Here is an 18,186-nt window from a genome sequence, read left to right as displayed (position 1 = left end):
AAAATGAAAGAATTGGGTTACTTAATATTAAAATGTGATAATTAAAAAAAATTAAACCTTATTCAATTAATTAAATAGATGACTCAATCTCAAAATAATCGATTTTTAAGATTAAAATCTGTAAGACTTTTTTAAATTTGTATATTTACTAATTCGAGAGAAAGCAGTCGTAAGCCTATAATATGAAGAGCACTTTCGAATTAAGTATGAGGTATTAAACAAAGGCATTTACAAGATTTAGAAGAAAATTAGTTTCAAAATAATTTGTAATAATTTTTAATCCGTTTTCATTCTTTTGATCAGTGCTGCTGTTTCTAAAGTAATTACCCTTTTCTAGGGTAATTTCAACCTCTCAGGGTAATGTTTAGGGTAGTCTTATATTTTAGGGTAAATCTAGGGTAAAAGTGCCCTGTGATCTTATGTCTATTACCCATCGCGTCACAAGTTTTGCCGGAAAAAGTTTTAGCCTAAAACCGGTCTGGTTGTCCCTATAAGTGAATAGTTTTAAGATAGGACAACAGAAGCTAAAGAAATAAAGCATATTGGTGGTTTCATTTGAACCTTCAAAACGAATGTTAAAACGCAAGTACTGTATATATGTAAATAAATGAATTTTTAAAACTGATCATTTACGTATTAAAGTATGTTTGAAATCAAGCGAATGGCTTATTTAATTTTCTATTTTCAGCTAAGATACACATGTTGAAAGTGAATTAATTAAAATTAAGTTTAAATAATTGCATTCATCAGACTTATGCATATATTTTATGATTATTTAAAGACCAAGTGAGATTTTTCTCGTTTGTCAAATTGAGATGAATTATCTCCATATCTGATGTAAATTAATACTTCTGATAAAACCTAAAAATCCTAAGACATTTTAGTTATTAAGTTTTTTAAAAACAATGAATTAAGAATTGTTCTGATTATTATTTCACGATAATAGCACAGGGATCTGCATCATAGAATCGAGCTCGAGCTCGGAGTTTACTCAATTTAGGGTAATCTAGGGTAAAACGAAAGCGCTGACAAAGTAATTCCACCAGAAGCAGGCTGCAGCATTGCTTTTGATGGTCAAAGCAAGTGTAGATCATCTGTAGATAAAATCCACCTTGAAGACATTAACAAGAACAAACGGTTCCTCTAAGTGATCGAACCGAGAATAAAATAGAACTAGTTGCAGAAAACGTTCATCATCATGTTAATTTAAAAATAAAAAAATTGAAAATATTGATGGAATTATGATGCATCAGTGATAAATATTTTGTGAATTCAATTAGAAAACGATGGTGACATTTATCAACTATTTTATGATGTAACGATGGATTTAAAATAAGCATATGGGTAAAAATCAAGGCGACAAAATTATCTCCTCCAGTATAAAAAAAAAACCTGAAGTTGGCTTTTCTCTTCAGTAATCAAAGGACTTAAGCAAAGGAATGAGCAGTAAAATCGCGAATATGTATAGTGCTGCCATCTAACGTTTCTTAACAAAACAAAGTTTTTCAATTACTATACTTATAGACTTGATATGGTTCTTAAAGTAATACGATGAAAGTTTTGTTTCCTTAACTTAAATTTTTTTTATTAATATGTTAATTAAATATCCAAATTTTCTCACGTTTAGTTAAAAAGAACATAAAAACGTTATTTAATTTTATGTGAGATTACATTTTGTACGAAATCGAAATTATTCTGATGTAATAGCACTATTCATAGATGAATTAGGCTATTGTTTGTATTCAAAACTAATTAATTGTTACGTATATGAAAGTGAACAAATATAATTTTATTTGAAATATATTTAATCTATTAAATAAATGTTCAAAGAGAAATAAACTCAATGTCAAAACTGAACTAGACGAGTAAAATGATTTACTCTCATTGACAAAAGAGTTAGGCACAAAAGAGGCGGTGGAATCGGAGATGATTGGATTGATGGGATAAATTAACGCAAAACATGGGCGATCTGCCAAGGAAGAGGTGTTTCCGTGAACTTTTATGACTATCTGGCCCATTTAGGTGTTGGAAACGTGAAGAAAACCCGGAAAACGCCACGTTATCTCCACTAGAGAAGCACGAACCCGAGACCAACTACCAGTGTTCTGTGTTTTATCAACTCTGTCACTAAGCAAGTGTGTTGAAATCAAATGAAACTTTATTAGTGGAAACATAATAACGATGGTAATAAGTGATTACAATATCATAGCAAAGAGACAATTTCCTACTGAACAATAGTGTAATTTAAAGGAACCTTTAATATTGTGAACAACTTCCTCTGGCCTGGATACTGTGAATCGTATACTATTATCTTGCAACAGATTTTCCCACAGATATTGCAAATGCTACTCCAGATCTCTCACATTCTTATGTGTTCAAAGTTGGGAACCCATAAATGCTTGATGAGCAACAAATCTGGATACTAGGAAGTCTGAAGAAATGTGACAATGTGACTGAGACATTCCTGGAAAACCCTAGCTGTAAGGCTGAGCACTATTTTGCTGAAATGGCTATTTGCAGCCATCCCATGAAAGGATTTTTTGAATGTACTGCCCTGCCATCAATGTCTCTTGCAATACCATTCAGCATGACTAAAGTCATATGAGATGGTTCCCCGAACCAGCATAGCAACAGCAGGGCAGTATGTTACTCAACAGTAAAGTGGGATTGAAGCACTCACTAGTGGTTGGTCCTCTATACTAACATAGTGGTAGTCCATTACTAAACGGAACCAGGATTCATCACAGTAAAGACAATACACTGCCATTTTGTAGCAGTTTATACTTCTCTATCATGATTCATTGCAAAGTTGATGTTAGATTGCTAATGGCAGGATCTATAATGGTTGCTGTGCATGCAAATTTACCTCTGCTAGTCATGTGTCAATGGGAAGGGAAAAGACAGGGTTCTACAGCAATTCTTCCACCTGTTTCTGGATAGTAGATAAAGACACTGTTGCAGCTGTTTGTGTTTGTCTCACAATCAGACAACCATCTCTTCTGGTAGTCTGAGGTGTCCAGAGCCTGCCTATCATATATGTGTGCACTGCTCTTGACATCCACTCTGAAGTCAGGTCAGAATGACCCAGATAGTGATAAATTCAGTGGAAGGTCATACTACTTCCCTCAGCCCAATGATGTAGAATTTCTCAAACTTTGACAGTTGTGTGTAATATGAGTATCTGCATTTTGCAGGCATGTCTAGCATTTGGAGACTCCAAACACAGGTACACTGAAAATTCTGAACACTGAGTCTTTTTTTTATAGGATGATGCAATTTTAAGGATTACTGCTTTTTATTAAGAAATATTCTGTTTATTTCATTTGTTGAAAAAATAAAATGGCAAAAGAAACTCTTTCTAACCCAGTCCCCCATACAAGATCTTGATAGTTCTGCCAATATTTTAGTATTACTGAAATAGTTATGACTAAGCCATCTGAGTTGTAAGAAGAGTGCAGAATAACCTGTAACTTCAATTTCTTAAGTATTTTACTTGTTTCCTTGCTGCAATATACACTTTCATGATAACTTATGCAAGAAAAAGACAATTCTTTTCAGACTTACTCTGTGAATATATTGAGTATTCATAAGGTTTCACCAAGTAACACATCCATAGAATGTGTAAACTCTGTTTACATAAAAATTTAACAATCTATAAATTACACTTTATCAAAATTGAGTATCAAACTCAGTTAGATAATTATATGATTATATTGCTCTCACATACTACCATTAAAACAGACTGGATCTAAATCAGAATTTAAACTATGATTTTTTTGCAGTTTAAATCATGATTTAGGCATAATGAGGGTTTGTATATCTAACCATGTTAATTTTTAAATTGAGGTATCATAACATTTATCAAAATAATACTTATATCTTAACATTTATATAAAATATTATTAAATTTATATATTATTTTAGATCAATTATTTATGTTTCAATATAAGAAATCTTTATTCAAAATTTGATTGCCTATGATTTTTAGAAAATAACAATATATAAAGAAATCATCACTTAAAAATGAAATTTAAGTGATGAATTTCTGATTTTGTAAAATCAATTTCTGATATTTTATTTACATTCTTTCATTTCTGATTGGTACTTAGTAATTAATTGTTTACTAAGTATAAGTGCTTATAAATTAATTAAATTTCATTTTTAAGTGATGAATTCTTTATATATTGTAAATTTCAGTTTTCTATTGTACTTAAATGAGATGATTTCCATTTGAACTTGAAATATTGATAAATAGGACACTTGAAAAAAAAAAAAAAAAAATTTAAAAAACAATTATTTGATTTGTATGTTCTTAGCTAACTGGTTACCTGATTACTTGGTTAACCAAGACTAATTTTTTTATATCAATTGCCACTACAGGGTTTTTCACTTCAAATTCAAACTTTTGCAAATCAAGTTCATCCTTTTGTATACTGTATTAAGTTTTTCTAGCAAGTTATTGCTCTAAATCAGTGTTTCTCAAACTACAGGTCATGAACCAATATTGGGTTGTGTTAAAAATTTAATGAATAGCAAAATGATGCCACTTTTGCAAAAATACTTGTATTACTGAAATATTCTCTAAGAACTTTGATCAATAGATGCATCTTTTAAGTGCTGAAAATTTTTTAACATTTTTTTTCCCCTTATAATTATTATTGTCATTTGGTAATAAAATTAAGAATATAGAATGTGTGTATATGAAATTGTTTTCTATTTTTAACATCATCAAAACAGAAAATCATTTTATGTAAGGTCTTAGTTATAAAGCTATTTAAGTTAAAATGGTTTTGAAAATATTTTCTTGTTTATTCAAACTTTTTAGGTTTATTGTCATACAAAATAATAAATTATAAATAATGGATGAATTTTGGCACAAGTGGATCAATAAATAATTTTTTTTATGTATATACAAAATGAAATTGATAAAATCTTACAATCTGAAAAGTACATTTTAAAAAAAGGGTTCATTAAGTTTATAAAAAAAAAAGTTGTAATATTTTTCAAAGTAAAATAGACTCCTGATAATTTTGAAACTTTACAATTGTGTCTTATATTTTTTAATAGTTAAATTTCAATTTCAGTTTTTATTAAGTTATTTGTTACAAGTCAAAATTGGCCTGCACTGCTCTTAATAGAATTCAATGTTACATTTCATACATAGAAGTTATTATCAATAATGTATAATTTTATTTTATTATATAATATACAGTGAGTCCAGTTTACCAGATTTTTAAAAAAAATTTTATACAGAGGAATTTGCATACAAAGAACTTGGATATAATGTAACCTTGGTTTTATTGAACTGAATGATTATGTGGAAATTCAGTTACATTGAACCAAATTATTTTGAACCTCTATTTGAGAGACTTTGATTACAGTGAACTGCTTCAAGTGAACTCTAAAACACCCAATAAGCTACGTGCTGCTCCTTTTCCTAGAAAACATTCGTTGTTTACTATATTAGAAAGTACAGTACTATATTGCTTACTGACATTAACTTAGCCAATGACTCATATTCTGTGTTAACAGGTCACTCTGTTAATGACCTGAAAATGCACTAAACAATTGAGGTAGAGCAAGACAGTTTTTAACACTTATGAACTACAGTTGCACACCCTCTTGTTACAAAAACTAATAAACATAAATTTATTTAAATTTGACACATTCCTCATTAACCTAGACCATTGTCAAAGCTGTACCAAACCATAACCATTGTCAAAGCTGTAAATGCAACTGAATACAAAAGAATGAAGACTCCTTTTGTATTCAGTTGCATTTACAGCTTTGACAATGATCTTGCTACAGAAGGAATCCTTACAGATGAAGAAATTTTGTGATCTGTGATTGTGGAGAAAAAATGGAGGATGATGAAGAGGAGGAAGAAAAAAAAATGGTGAGTATAAAGTAATTGTGCCTATTCCTAGTACTGAAGAGGCCAAGAAGGCACTGGAAATAATACAAACATGAGGACTTGCTAAACTTCAAGAAGAATCAGATTATGTTTGTCAATTGGAGAAAGTGCTAAATGAAAATATCAATAAGAATTACAAACAAAAGTCAATTAGAAATTTTTTCAAAGTTGTACAAAATTAGATAATCATAAAGGACAACAAAAGTGTTCATAAATGCAGTTCTACTGAATATTGAGTGAATTATTGCATTTTTCAATGCATTTTAATCATTCGTTTGATACACAGTTATAATGAACTTTGGATACAATGAACTAAAACTAGCAGTCCCTTGCCTATTCACTATATCAGAGTTCCATTGTATTATAAACATTTGGGTCATGAAACCATTACAAACAAATATATTGGTTTATGTAAGCAAAAATTTTGAGAAATGCTGCTCCAGATTATTGGCTTTAAATGTCTGAAATAGTTAGTTACAGTGGTAGTTTCCATAGCAACAGTTTTAATTTGGAATTACTTTTTGTGTCATCTGTTTCTAGATACATACTGTAAAACCAGGGCTGTGGAGTCGGAGTCATGAAAAATCCATCAACTCTGACTCCTTTTTACTTTCCAACTTGTTATGTATATAAAACAAAAAAGTATTGGAATCATGTCAAATTTGATTCTCTGAGTTTTTTGCAAATCTACACGTTTGTAAACTCCTGAACCCCAAAAAATGTCAAATAAAAGGGGAAACTTTGTGTGTGTGTGTACTGGCGTCTAATTTGATTAATTTCTTTATTCTCTGTTCTGAGATATTAAATAATATCTCAGCATGGATAAAGTTTAATTAAGAAACGAAATTTGGTGTAGTAACTTGTGTATAAAGGGGTATTAATGCCATTAAATTTTGGCTCTTTATTAAAGAACCAAAATTTAATAGCATTAACAGGATGGAGACATAGAAGGAATCATGTGTCATATCTCCAGTGTGATTGGACTTAATGAATATTTTACTCATAATTATCATTCACAAAGTTTCTTTTTATAAAACTTGTCTCTATCCTCAAAATTAAGCTTTTTGTCATTTTATAATAGTACAATAGAACCCATTAAGATGTTCTTGCCTGCGATGTTAGAATGTGTATGGGGGTATGATTTAGTTCAATCACTTTGAAGCTTGATAACTCCTGTGTTAAACCATCCAACTCGAATTTAAAAACCACTAAAGTTATTAGGCTTCAAACAGGGTAAACAAAATCATGCCCTACACACAGTCTAATATCCATACATACAGAAACAAGAACTGAATCTTTTGTATATCTCAACATTTCAAGGTGTCCTGAATCCAAAAATGTAAAAATTTGAGAGGGGTCAATTTTTAACCGATCGCTCTGTTACATATAACAGCCAGGAAAGTAAAAATTACCGAATACATATTTATATATTGACTGTGTCATTACTTAGAGAAGTCTTTTAACTTTGGAATAAAAATGTTTCTACATTCTATCTTTATTAGAACTCTATTTATTGAATCTTTTAGTCTGAGCTCGTATGATGACATCAAAATTTTCAGGCCTATTTTGATAACAAGTCCACTCCTAGTCAGAGTTGGAGTCAGATGGTACAGCAATGTTGGAGTCAGTAGATTTTTACACAATTCCACAGCTCTGTATAAAACATAGGAGTTGTACAACAATTAAAAGGTAAATCATAAGCTATGTTCAATCCAATCTCTACCAATGATAATTTGAGTAAGTGATTTATTTTTATTTAATTAAGATTTTATGTACATATTAAATTCTGAATATTTTAAAACCCAAAAATTAATTAATCTGAAAATTGCTATGATATCATCTGCTAAATCAAGTTATGGAAGTTCACTGCCAACACACTCATGCTGGCAAATGCATATAATTTCATTAGAATCATCAGAATCTTGGGGAAGCTAAGTTTATTGGATAAAAAAAATTTTAATGTGCATTCAATAAAATTCTCAGCTTATGTGACTGCTAATTCATTAGTAGTATAGAAATTGACACAACACAATATAAATAAAACATGAATTTTAATTAAGAAAACATTTTTGGAAAATTTTTCAGTATTGCTTTCTTTTTCTTCATATCAAAGAAAAAGGAAAGCATTGTAAACGAGAAGTTATTGCCAATGTTCTGGTAGAATGACTTGTTTATTGGTCTCACCTCTGTACCACTGACTTGCATTTTTGCCTTGTTGGCCCTCTAAACAAACAAATTTATTGTCTCTGTGTTCTAAACAGGGAAAGTCATCGCTGGTGTTCTGGTAGATGGAATTCTCCCAAACCTTGATTACAACTTCTTACAACTCAAAACTGGCCAAAGAAAAGATAAAGATTTTTTACCACTGCACCCAGCATTAGGAGTGACATTCCTAAACTGAACTTCTACAAGGGGCTAATCCCTCTCTACAAATCTTCACAAACTATTCAATGTGTGGTACAAAGATAGGATCTTCCTTCCTCCTTAGAAACTGCAACACAAACAAATATCTCTACTATGCTAACTATCATCTGGCAAGTTTCTGCACCATTACTCAAGCCAAACTATTAAGAAAATGAAAATCAGTAAACAACACATTAGGATATGCACCAATAGCTAGACCACCATTAAACACTTAAATAATCAAGGTTGCTCTCTATCAAGGTCCATCAGTAAAAAGATCTATAGAAGTCAAGGTGACTACGTGACGCTCTCCTGGGTCTGCAGACATTCAGGGATTGAAGGCAACAAAAAAGCGGATGCCCTTGCAAAACAGGTTGCAGTCTCATCTGCCATTGTCACCTACAACAAAGTTCCAGACTCTGCAATAAACTTACCATTCACCACACAGCCATCCTACTTTGGCAAAGGGAACGAGAGATAAGTGATACAGGAAGCACTACATTCCTCTACTTCTCAGATGTCCAATGCAGACTGAACACCAAATTTATCATAACTAATTTCCATCTCACTTAGATCTTCACAGGACATAGAAATTTCAACCAATACCTGCATTGTTTTTGCAGCTGGACCAGCCCAAACTATGAGTGCAATGGCATATCCAGGCAGAATCATGAACATCTCATCTTTTACTGCTCCCAATTCAAAAGAAAACGGACTTATCTTGAATGAACTGATATCCTAAAAGAGTTTAACTAGCCCTGCCAGTTGGAGATGTTAGTCAGCGATCCTGATATCTTCGAAACCTTTATGAAGTTTATCTCTATTACTGGAGCCTTAGAATCAGTTTAGGAATTAAGTGGCTCCCCTTCTCCTTTATCTATAAGTGTTTTCTATGATAAACTCACCACACACATATAATTGTAATGGAACATTATCTTCAATATTATGTATATTGCAGTTAAACAATAACTAAGAACTCTCCAATGTTCTGTTCTGTAAAGTTTGACTATGCATGATTATGTGTACAAGTATGATGTATCCCAGTGGCATACCATAGTGGGGCGGCAAAATTTCACAATAAATAATAATAATATCTTGTAAAAATTTGAACCATTTCACTTCATATTTTCGTTGCACCTACAATTCAGACTGACTAAAATGAGCATGGAATAGTGTTACCACCTGGACAGTCCGGGTGAACTGTTAATTTTTCCCGACAATATCGTGCGCAACCTGTGACTTTTTAAAAAATTTTTTATTTTTGCTTGTAGGATTCGTATTCACACACATCTCTAATATCCAATAGAGCTAAATCATCTAGATTACTTACGTTACTCCTACCCAAGTCTCCCTAGCCCCTAACTGTAACTGATTTAGAACCAGCATGCACTGCACATTATTCTTCACATTGCAAAATGACATTATGCATGCGTCAGGAACTTCTGTTCGAACAAACCTCACCTGCTGTCCGGGTCAGTGATTTTGAAAAGGTGGCAACACTAGCACGGAATTTTTCATTACTTATTCTGTGACGAAACTGAATTTTAGTCTTTTAAATTGAGATACCTAAATAAGGGGGCGGCGAAATTTTCCTTTGCCCTGGGCGGCTGACACCCACGCTATGCCACTGATGTATCCATCGATTTGCTATACTGCTATGTTATCATTATATGTCTATGTGTAGTCTATATATGTTTTTGCTTTGTACTAATGTATTCTTGTTTTTTGCTGCATCATGAGCATATCATTGTATATATTCTGTCTGCATTTTATATATGTTTACTGTAACTGTTTTATTTTAATAAATGTGATACAGGTGCTCATAAACTCTCTTTTCACCAACTTTTGCACTTTCTTACTTTTCCTTCAATTTTACATTACTTACCCCTTCCTAATCCTCTTCTCTTGCTAGGCAATACCAGGGGCGGACTGGCCATGTGGAAAATGTGGAAAATTCCACATGGGCCGTATACAATTTGGGCCGTTTTTTTCTAAATATGTACATAACGTACCGTTTGGTTAAGTTTAATTTTAAAAAATTCATTTACTTTTTTGTTAAGTAAGGTAAATTTCAATTTTTAGGTATAATATAGGTATATGTGTAGGCCTGTATCATTTTACCCGGCGCTACCCATATCCGAAGTTAAATTAGTTCGGCCGATCTGAGTCAAACACTACATTAGCTTGATTCGGCCCAAACAGAAAGCATCCTAGGAGAAAAATAATCAAAACTACCTTCTAAACCAGTGTTTCTCAACGGGGGCGATATCGCCCCCATGTGGGCGTTTTTCCATGTTGAGGGGGCGATTAGTAACAATTTATATTTTGGGGGCAAAAAACAATTTTCTGGGCGATATAGTAAAACATTATATTAAGAATAATTAGATATTTTATTCGTTATATCGTACACTAATCAAACAAATAACATTATACTAGTCACTAGTCTATTCAATGCAGTATGAATTTGGTGTTAGCCTTGGAGTGAAGGGGGCGACGATTCGTTAGAGGTTGAGAAACGCTGTTCTAAACAGAGAAAATTGGTCATTTGTTTACATTGCTAGAAACTTCACCACTCCTATGAATCTTAATGCTAAACTATAGAAATGCACGTTATTAGTTTTGTACCTAGCCACCAAAGCAATGATTGTAGTCATAACAAATTTAATGACCACTTATATTATTTCCTTTATTTTAGGCAAGTAAAAAATGTTATTCAATAACAATTTCTCTGTATTCCAAACAATTTAATTAAAAATAATCTATTTTGTAGTGTGAGGCCGGGACCCCACCCCCTCCAATGGGAAACTGGTTGTCGAGCTAAAGCTAATAAATCGATGATTTATTTCGTAAACAGGAACGAGTGTAAGACGATTTAATTGTCGCATTCCCGGACCAAATTCACACGTCCTCGATCTAGATCAGGGAAGGTGGGAGAGAGAGCAACCGGGGAGAGTTCGACTGTCATCTTACAGCGAGTTCAAAGCACATTAGACCAAAATTTACGGGACCGTCACTAAATATTCCTGAAAACGCATTTCAAAAATTAAGCAGTATTTTAATACAGTTTAATCCAGTAGCTACTCAACACAATATTATTTCAGAATTGCAACATTTTAAATCGTCATGGAATATTTTAAAGGAAAATGTCAATGAAACTTTTATAAAATTAAACGAAAATGAACATTCTACTGATGATCAAGTAGAAACTAATAAAGATGCGATTTTATCCTCTTACTGCATTGCTTGCAAAAATTGCTCTATTTGTTGTTATAATATATTATTCAGATATAACATGTTAAGTGGCGCTTATTCTATACTTGGTCAAGCATACAAATATCTGCTATCTATGTCCGTAACACAAGTGTCCGGTGAACAAAGCTTTTCTATGTTAAAATTAATTAAAAGCAGGCTAAGATACTTATAAGTATCTCGCAAGAAAATCTAGAAGCCTTCGTGTTAATGTCAGTGGAGAAGGATTTTTTAAACGAAATACATTCTGATGATGTCATTAATATTATTGCTCAACAAAGCAAATTTCTAAATAAAAAATTAATATTGTAGAATATAGACTTGTGCTTATTGTAATTTTTGTCAATGTTGTATTTTGAATATATTTAAATATAAATAGAAAAAATACATTTTTTTTTTATTTGTGGGCTGGGCTGGGCTGGGAATAAATTTTCCACACAAAAATTTTAGGGCCAGTCCGCCCCTGGGCAATACCCATGAGTAGTCCTAGTTTTCTGCCTGTCCTGCAAAATGTACATGCAAAAGGTGTTCTAGTAGAATGTCTCGTTTGTTGGACCCACCTCTGTCCTGCTGACCCACATTTTTTACTGTGCTGACCCTTTAAATACATAATACATAAATTTATTCCATACGTTTCTATATTCAACGGTTGACTCAACAGTGAATTTTCCGTTGAGTCCCTCCGTTGAACAATCTGACGTCACGTTTTGCAGAAAAAAAAGACGCTTTCGTTGAGGTCACTTTTCAAGATGGCTGACTTAAGTAATGAGAAGGTGGCGATTGTGACTGTTTTGCTAAATAACTCGCTTAACCATTATTCCAATAAATCCTTTTATTCAAATGAACCCATATCTGTATCATTTTCTTGTATACTGGGTCTTTCTTTAATAATTTTAATTAGTTTCTTGAATATTTATATCATTAGGAAGACTTAGCGGGCCAAATATCGGTCGTAATCAATTTTGGACAAATGAAAAAAATCTTAATATTTCAATATTGACCAAATTATCCAATATAATCGTGCAATCACATGTTTTATCATATACAGATTGTTCATTAATCTGTTCGCTATTACAGCATCCACAGCAGCAAATGGATAGTTTCTATAAGCAAAATTTACTTTTTCATGGAAGTCGCCATGTTAGTTTGTTGAATACTCAATGGTCTTTCAGGTCGTTGAGACCGTTGAGCTCAACGGTGAAACAGCGCTGACGTCACTAGTCTCAACGGAGAACTCAACGGTCCATTTAGAAACGTTGTTCTCTCACCGTTGAGTCAACTGTTGAATATAGAAACATATGGATTATCTCTGTCCACATTCTAAATGGGGGAAGTCGTCTCTGATATTATGGTAGAACGTTTTGATCATTGGACACACCTCTGTCCTGCCAACCTGCATTTTCACTGCGCAGCCCTCCAAATAGAGAAATTTATTGTCTCTGTTCATGTTCTAAACAAGGAAAGTCAATGCTGGTTTTCTGGTAGAATGTCTGATTCGTTGGACCCACCTCTGTCCCACCAACCTGCATTTTCACTGTGTTGGCCCTCCAAATAGAAATTTATTGTCTGCATTCTAAATGGGGAAAGTCAATCCCTTTCAATCAGTGGTGCACCCAGGGGACACTTTGGTCCCCTCTGGGTTCACCATGATCAGAATCACCAAGATCTAGGTCAACAATCAGTGAATCAGCTGGAATTACAGGCATCAATAAAAACACTGCAAAGTCCTTTTTAAATCAGTACAACAAAATGGTGTGTTGATTAAAAAAAGTGGTAGTAAAAGGAATGCTAAATTAAGTGCAGTGATATTAAACAAAATCAAGGAAATAATTGAAGAAAATCCATACATAACTTTAAAGAGCATTCACGGGAAGGTTTTGAAATTGGAACATGTGGAATTAAGCGCAAGTTCCATTAGGAACACATTGAACAGGTTACAGATCACATTAAAATGTATATCATTGCAAGTTGATCATTAAAATTATCAAAGAACAATTGAGGAGTAAAAATTGTATGCATTACACTTTTCTCAAAATTCCCCAGAAGTGCAACAAAAAATAATATCCATTGATGAAGCAGGATTCAATTGGCATTTTTAGCAAACAAAGATGCAATCAGAAGTTAATGTGACTGCCAATGATTAGAGACAAAATGTTTCCTTAAAACATTCAGGGAACAGTATGGCATGAATCCTCTACAGATCTGCATGTCCTCTATGGTTACTGCAAATATTTTTTGCAACTATTTTTGGAGATTACTTCAGAAATTGAAAGTTAATAATATGAAGGAAGTGTGTGATCTTGTTGGTCAGACACAGCATACTCTACTTTTTCTGCCACCATATTCTCCAATGAGAAACCATTGAAGTTTTTAAAAATCAAATTATGTGCAAGAAATATGCTAGTTTATCCTTCAAATCATAAATATTTGGTAGATTAATTCTGTAATGGTTCTATTGCAGGAGTTATCTTTGAAAATTGTCAAAATTATTATATGAATATGTATATGATACTACCAACAGCTGCTGCAAGAAAACTATTATAGATTAAGTTAAGTACAGTACATATAGAATTTAACTTTCTGATGACGTGTGATTCATGGACATTTTTGTATTACAATAAAATTTTGAATTTGTTAACAATTTACATTTGATTTTATTTTTATTACTTGAAAAGCTTGACAAAAAATTTTCTAGAAATACTTGATATGCTAAAGAGTAAACTTGATTTGCAAAAAGTAGAATTTGAAGACAAATTTCTTTATAAACACACTCATACTTGATATTTATTTTTATGTATTTTTATTTCAATAATTATGGCTCAAGAAAATTAAAAAAAAAAAATTATTGATATTCAGAAAATTTATGTATAAATTTAAAATTAATTTTCTATGTACTAATGCTAATAATTATGCAATATAGTAGAACCCTTATTATCTGAGATAATGTGGACTGATGAAGGGCACTCATCCGAAATAGCATTGGTAAGTGCACCCTCCACTATAGTAGCTATTAAAATCCAAATAAAATCAAATGCTGGTCAAGTATGCCAAAACTGTGACAATAACTTTTCATTTGTATACAGACTTTAGTACACTTCCTGCAAGTACAGAGACAACAAATGAAGTAATGATGGTACCAGTGGCATGCTATGACATTTGATGGTAGGGAAGCTGTGTTTCTGCAAAAAGCTGACTTCCAGGGGCAATCAGTTAATTGCGCATAAGTGATGGTTAAGGGTCCATTTGTATTGTTTGTTCATTAAGCCAGTAAAAACTGTAGACTTCTCTAAGTGTATTTTTAATATCACAATTACATTCTGAATCACTAGTCACGATATAAGGGCTACAATTAAAAATAAAATAATAAAAACTTACTTGGTGAAATAAAATGTGTGGTGGATGTACAGTACATACCTGGTACAAAATATTCAATTATATTAATATACTTTTAAAGAAAATTATAATTAAATATAGCTTTGTAAATAAACGTACATAAAAATAACATAAAATCTTCTTTACTTTTTAAATCTTAAAACAATCCACTTATTCAAATAGCTCCCTAAGAGTGACTAATGGATGGAATCAGAGACGGTCCTGGTAGGTGCATGCACACAGGCTGCCAAATCCCCAGGCTGCCGACACCAGTCAATGTCAAATGCCTCTTTTGTCGCATCACTAGTATACCTCAAAGGACGCGACAGGGTTGTTGTACATTTTAAATGTTTCTCGCCATAGCTGTAAAAATCTAAATATGTTAAACTTAATAGATTGTCCGTTGTTTGTTTTCTAACTAATTCATTTTAGGACTAGGGTCCACAGAAATTTCCAAAATTTACAACTTTTCGGTCACTGTCATTGAACTGGAAAAATTTCTCTATTTATTACATCTAAAATTATGAAGAAATCAGTCCCCACTGTACTTAGCTAGAGATTAATTTGTTTTAGCTTTTGTTTAAGTAAAATTTCAGCTCTTTCGTCAGAGTTTTATTTATGTCCCCAATTCCTAATTGCTTAATTATTTAACTACTTAAGTAGAAATAAGTCAAAACCAGTTACTCTGTACTCGAATATTTGTAGTCTCGGAAAAAAAATGGAAAGACAGATTTTTATAACAACGGATATATAAATCGTAAATTTAAGAAAAATAAATTCTAGAGCTTTTTCTGTACCTCGTGCATCTCTTTCATTCATTAAATTTAGTTGTAAATGATGCTACCAAAGTAACAGTTAATTTTTTAACATTGTACAAGAATTGTACAAGTTTTTTTCTACATCCCCTTAAAGATGGGACATGCGAAATCATAATATCACTGGTTTAACATTGAAATCCGTAAGTAATATAAGATTGGAGAGCAGAATAAAAATATCAAATATTTTAATAAATTTTTTTAACTTCTGTCAACTATACAGAACTATCATAAAAACATACCAGTAAATTCTTATCGTTTGGGTTAAGTTATAAATCTACTCATGATTCACATAATATTTTGGTGAGGGCGGCCAAATATCTAGCGGGCAGGCGGCTAACAGCCGAGAACCGGTCCTGGATAGAATTGGAAGCGTTATACATGTGTAGCTTCCACCAGCTAAACTGGGTGAGGTTGGTGCTCTGTAAAGCGCATGCGCGAATCTGGCTGTTTGGAAGCTGACAATACAGCACTTCAACTCCGCCACTAATATTTGAATATACAATAACAATCTTCTTTTTTTCACATGTAGAATAGAAATTTGTAATAAGATACATAATGTGGTTATAATAAAATATTGTGCAATTATTTTCATATAATCACACAATAATATGTATTTATTTTTTAGAAAATACAAGGGAAGTGGTGCTTCCACCGCTTCCAATGACAGCATGCCACTGGATGGTACTAAAAGACAACAATAAAAATCAGACTTATTTCTTGTAATTTATGTTCTTAAGTACAACAAAAATGCAAAGTGATTTACAAAACAAGACAAATTGCTTGAGAATAATTTTCTCTTGAAAAGACAGTCTAGGACTACTTTTGAATCACTTTATTTCAGGTTATAGTATACTTGAAGTTGCAACAATAAGTAATTAAACCATATCTTCCAACATGGCACATTTTGTGAAGAAACTTGGCAATGTCTTAGAAAGAAATGTCTGCATAATTCTTCATATCTGGCCAACAAAAAACACAAATGTTCTTCCTACATTTCTCCTTGACAAGGTATATAAATTTATTCTGTTTATCAAAGTCAATAATGACAAGTTGTTCAACATAATATTGGACCTTTGACTTTGTTGGAAATTTCACAATGATGGAATAATCAACTGTTAATGTAATGCTTTATTCTGCCACATGCGACTAATCTTGAATAGTCTATATATAGAATACAAATGGGTGCATTTTATTCCACTGGGAAAGGTGTGCTTACTCCAAGTATCAAAATTTCATGAGGTAAATGCACCCTGGTCTGTTGTGACAAAACACTTGGATCAAACATTTCACAACTTACAAATCTACTGTATTTAAAATCCAGTATTTGTGATCTTGAGATACAATGTTTAGATGAATTTACAATATTTATGTAATTTACAATATTTATGTAAAAATTGTATCTTTCACAAATACTGGATTTTAAATACAAAAATAACTGTACAGAAGAAAAGACCAAACTTATCCAGACTTTTCAAACCTATGTTGCAACCTAGAAGAAGTCATGTTTAAACTAACTTGAACACTAACAATACTTGTACAGTATTTTTGTGTTACAGATCAATGTATTGATATCAGTTAATTTTGATTCTCTGATATTATGGAAAGGTGCAGTTAGCTAGGAGTGCATTTAATTCACTTGACCATATTATTGTTTTAAACTCTCTTTTATGAATTACAGTACAAAAATGTAATGTATTCACTTATTGGTTCCCCTCAGATAATGTTTAAGGCTTGGTTAATCAGTGTCCTATTGTATTTCCTTTTAATGGTCTTTTTATAAAAAGTAACCACATTATTATTAATTACAGATAAAGAAAAATATTAACTTAATACCTAAATTTAAAAACTATTAATTACATTTGACAAATAATGTATTTGTGATAACAATATACATTACTTTACAAAAAACAGATAAGTAAAAATAATTATTCTTAAAATTTTTTTTATAAAAAATAAAGCAATATATCTCTAAAAACTCAAATCTGTCATTATTATAAAATACTGAATATATAGCATCTCAAGCATTTTTGAGTTATAAATGCTCATCTTCATATAACAACATATTTTTAATAAACAAGATTTTTTATATGAAAGTGTATTAATATACATGAAATTATTCTTTGTACACTAAGGACAAGCAATTAAAAATTCTCATAGAAATTACAGTATTTCAATCTGGCAGAATTTTATAATACAGTACAATAATACCTCCATTTACACAAATAATTGGTTCTATGAAAACATAAACGGAGCCGTGGAAAGTCATTTAAAATAGAGATCTATTCTCAAATACAGTATTTTACTCTTAGTGGAGTAGAAAAGTTTTAACTAAAGTTTTTTTTAAATGTAAATTTGTATAAGAGGTAGTAATCTCTCATACAGATTTACATTTTAAAAAACTTTAGTTAAGTTTAGTGATAAGGATAATTG

General features: G+C 31.7%; 1 protein-coding gene across 6 annotated transcripts in view; it reads right to left on the bottom strand.

Moving 5' to 3' along the window:
- The window catches only part of LOC111628691 (40S ribosomal protein S12, mitochondrial-like), a 29,240-nt gene that overhangs the window by 7,701 nt on the left and 3,353 nt on the right, over positions 1-18,186 (bottom strand). The window contains exon 1 of one of the 6 annotated variants that reach the window (XM_023372555.1): positions 14,942-14,974. The exons of 4 other annotated variants lie outside the window; for them this stretch is intronic. Coding sequence is in view for 1 of the 2 variants with exons in the window: in XM_023372525.1 (XP_023228293.1) it covers positions 3,565-3,588 (24 nt within the window). In the remaining variant the exon portion in view is untranslated. Of the gene's footprint in view, positions 1-3,564; positions 3,769-14,941; positions 14,975-18,186 lie in introns of those variants that run through there. One more of the 6 variants, XM_023372525.1, reaches the window with a different exon arrangement.

Source organism: Centruroides sculpturatus, unplaced genomic scaffold (genome assembly GCF_000671375.1).
Source record: "Centruroides sculpturatus isolate CEXI.00-Female unplaced genomic scaffold, Cexi_2.0 scaffold34, whole genome shotgun sequence".
Taxonomy (NCBI): Eukaryota; Metazoa; Arthropoda; class Arachnida; order Scorpiones; family Buthidae; genus Centruroides; species Centruroides sculpturatus.
This window is presented reverse-complemented; position numbering and strand designations above follow the sequence as displayed.